Source organism: Arachis duranensis, chromosome 7 (genome assembly GCF_000817695.3).
Source record: "Arachis duranensis cultivar V14167 chromosome 7, aradu.V14167.gnm2.J7QH, whole genome shotgun sequence".
Lineage (NCBI taxonomy): Eukaryota > Viridiplantae > Streptophyta > Magnoliopsida > Fabales > Fabaceae > Arachis > Arachis duranensis.
This window is the reverse complement of record NC_029778.3, coordinates 26,268,952-26,271,419: the sequence shown is the minus strand read 5'-3', so window position 1 is coordinate 26,271,419 and position 2,468 is coordinate 26,268,952. Positions and strand designations below refer to the sequence as shown.

Here is a 2,468-nt window from a genome sequence, read left to right as displayed (position 1 = left end):
TACGATAATTTTTTATTCATTTATTTATTTTTGTTTTTATTAGCAGTACATAACAATTATAACAATATATGCCTCGGACAAAAATTACAAAAAGGAAAAAACTACTTAAAAAATGACACAAAAAAGTTAGGAGCTGAAAATGACAAAAAGTCTTAAAATCTAAAATATGTTGAGAAAGGAGGAAAAAAAGAAAACAAAGTAAGAAATTATATACCTGAGAATTAACAACTTCAGGTATAGGTTCTCCTTCTGCTGCAGGCAAAGGAGAAATAACAGTGGCCCTTCTTTTTGTTTTCTTTGTAATAATGTTACATATTGCTTGAGGCTCCACTATTCCCTTTATTGTCACTTCATTTTTAGCCATGTCAATTACTACTTCCTCAACTCCTATTAATTATAAATAGTTGCAACCAAATGAGTGAATTGAACATGCATGACATTTTGAAACAAAACAAAAAAAAAATTCATTAATTAATTAATTAAATTAAGACCTCTAATTTTCATGATATATCTGTGAATTTTCTTGGCACATCCAACACAATGCAGGTCCACAAAAAGCACACATGGTGCTGGTGGTTCAGGTGGTGCTTCTTCTTCTTTTTCTTCTTCCTTCTTCTTCTCTTCTACCTCTGCCTCTGCTTCTCCCTTTTCCTCTTCTTTCTTCTTCTCTTCTTCTTTTGGTTTTTCTTCTTCTTTCTTCTCCTCTACTTTAACCTCTGCCTCTGCCTCTGCCTTAGCTTGTTCCTATAATAATAATAAAATTAATTGATCAAATCAAACAGAATTTACCAAAAAAAGATTAAAATTATATATAACTATTAAGACTAATGTAGACCCTTTTCTAATAAAAACATGTTACTAAGAAATTAAATAAGGCTTACCTGTTTTGCTTCTTCACCCATTTGGTCTATGAATATTGGAGAATGAAGAAATGACAATTTTGAGTTTGAGATACAAAAAGAAGAGGGTGTTACAAGGAAGGAGTAGAGAGAGTATATTATGATGATAGAAAATTAGTGGTTGCTTGAATATTAGTTAGCATTCATTCATATAAAAAAGGTGATGGATGATGAACTGAGTGAGTTATTCCCTTATCACATGCAGTGCCACTAACTGCTACAACAAAAAGGGATCTCTTAAGATTGTTTAATATTTCTTTTTCAGGAATTCTATTTTCTCAATGTTTAGAACTTCAAGGGGGGTTAGAAGGGGTGAACTAGTGTTATAGGGCTCTCACATTTATAGAACAAAAATAGAGAGGTTGGGGCTTCATTAATGAGGAAGAGAGAGAAAGAGGAACAAAGATTCAGAAAATTATTAGGTATTTTAAAAATATTTAATATCTTTATGTAATAATATATCTCAATAATTTAATACTTTTATTTAAAACTTTTTTCCTTAAAGTAAAAAGCTGATTTTTTAAAATTTTTATTTATCCCTTACTTTGTGACTGATTGTTAATTAAAGAAAAGTTTAATCTTTAACAAAATTTAGAAAGTAATTATAAAATAAAATTTCAATATTTTAAACGGATTTACAAGTATTATATTTGATAAGAATATAAAAATAATTAAATTTTCTTATAATGACAATAATGTTTTGTCCATTTATTTCTTTGAAATTTTTAAAAATATATAATTTTTAATAAAAAATTTGCTTTTTTTTATTATTAGCAGAATTTTTGCAGGTATCATTATTATTATTATTAAATAAATAATAATCTTTCAATTAAGAGGACATTTTGGGGAAACAAATTATAAGGAGAGGCTTGAAAAAAAAATGAGGATAGTGCCATAATGCACCGACCGACTGATAGATTTTAGAGGACACAATGACAAGAGATGGTGAAGTGTCATTCTGTCTGACATGCATGATACATGGCATATGTATGTGTTAACTGTATGGACCTTATATTTGACCAATTTATTAGTACTTATTATTTGGTGTTTAATTTTTATTTAATTTATGATTTATTTTTTGTTTTGTTAATTTTTATAATTTTATTAAATTTTTAATTAAATATTTATATTTTTTATTTTTAATTGAGTTTTTAAATTATTTTTAATTTTATAATTAGATATTTTAATATAAAAAATAATTTAATTTAATATTTTTTATAAATTAAAAATATTCATAATTAAAAAATTAATAAATTTGTGACCGCATGTAATATGAAAGAAATATTCGATTAATTTTAATATTTTTGAAATAAAAAAAATTTAATTATAAAATTAAAAGTAATATAAAAATCAATTAAAAAAAATATTATGACCTAACTAAAACTTTAATAAAATTATAAAGATCAACAGAATAATTAAACCTAATTTCTATAGGTTTGTCAACAAACTAACGAATCCAATTAAATAAAAATATATTTTCTGGTCATATGAGTTTTACCAACTTGGCCATAGTATAATAATATTCTAGATTTTCAATTTTTTTTCTTTACTTTTTGCTTTTTTGTTGTT

The 2,468-nt window shown here is 25.0% G+C and overlaps 1 protein-coding gene across 1 annotated transcript in view; it reads right to left on the bottom strand.

Annotated features, from left to right (window-relative positions):
• Positions 1-1,245, bottom strand: part of LOC107458450 (heavy metal-associated isoprenylated plant protein 9) — a 3,396-nt gene extending 2,151 nt beyond the window's left edge. The window contains exons 1-3 of the mRNA XM_016076656.3: positions 882-1,245; positions 492-744; positions 215-387 (exon numbers count right to left, since the gene is read on the bottom strand). Of these exons, the coding sequence (XP_015932142.1) occupies positions 215-387; positions 492-744; positions 882-902 (447 nt within the window). The 5' untranslated portion in view covers positions 903-1,245. The remainder of the gene's footprint in view (positions 1-214; positions 388-491; positions 745-881) is intronic.
• Positions 1,246-2,468: the final 1,223 nt, after the last annotated feature.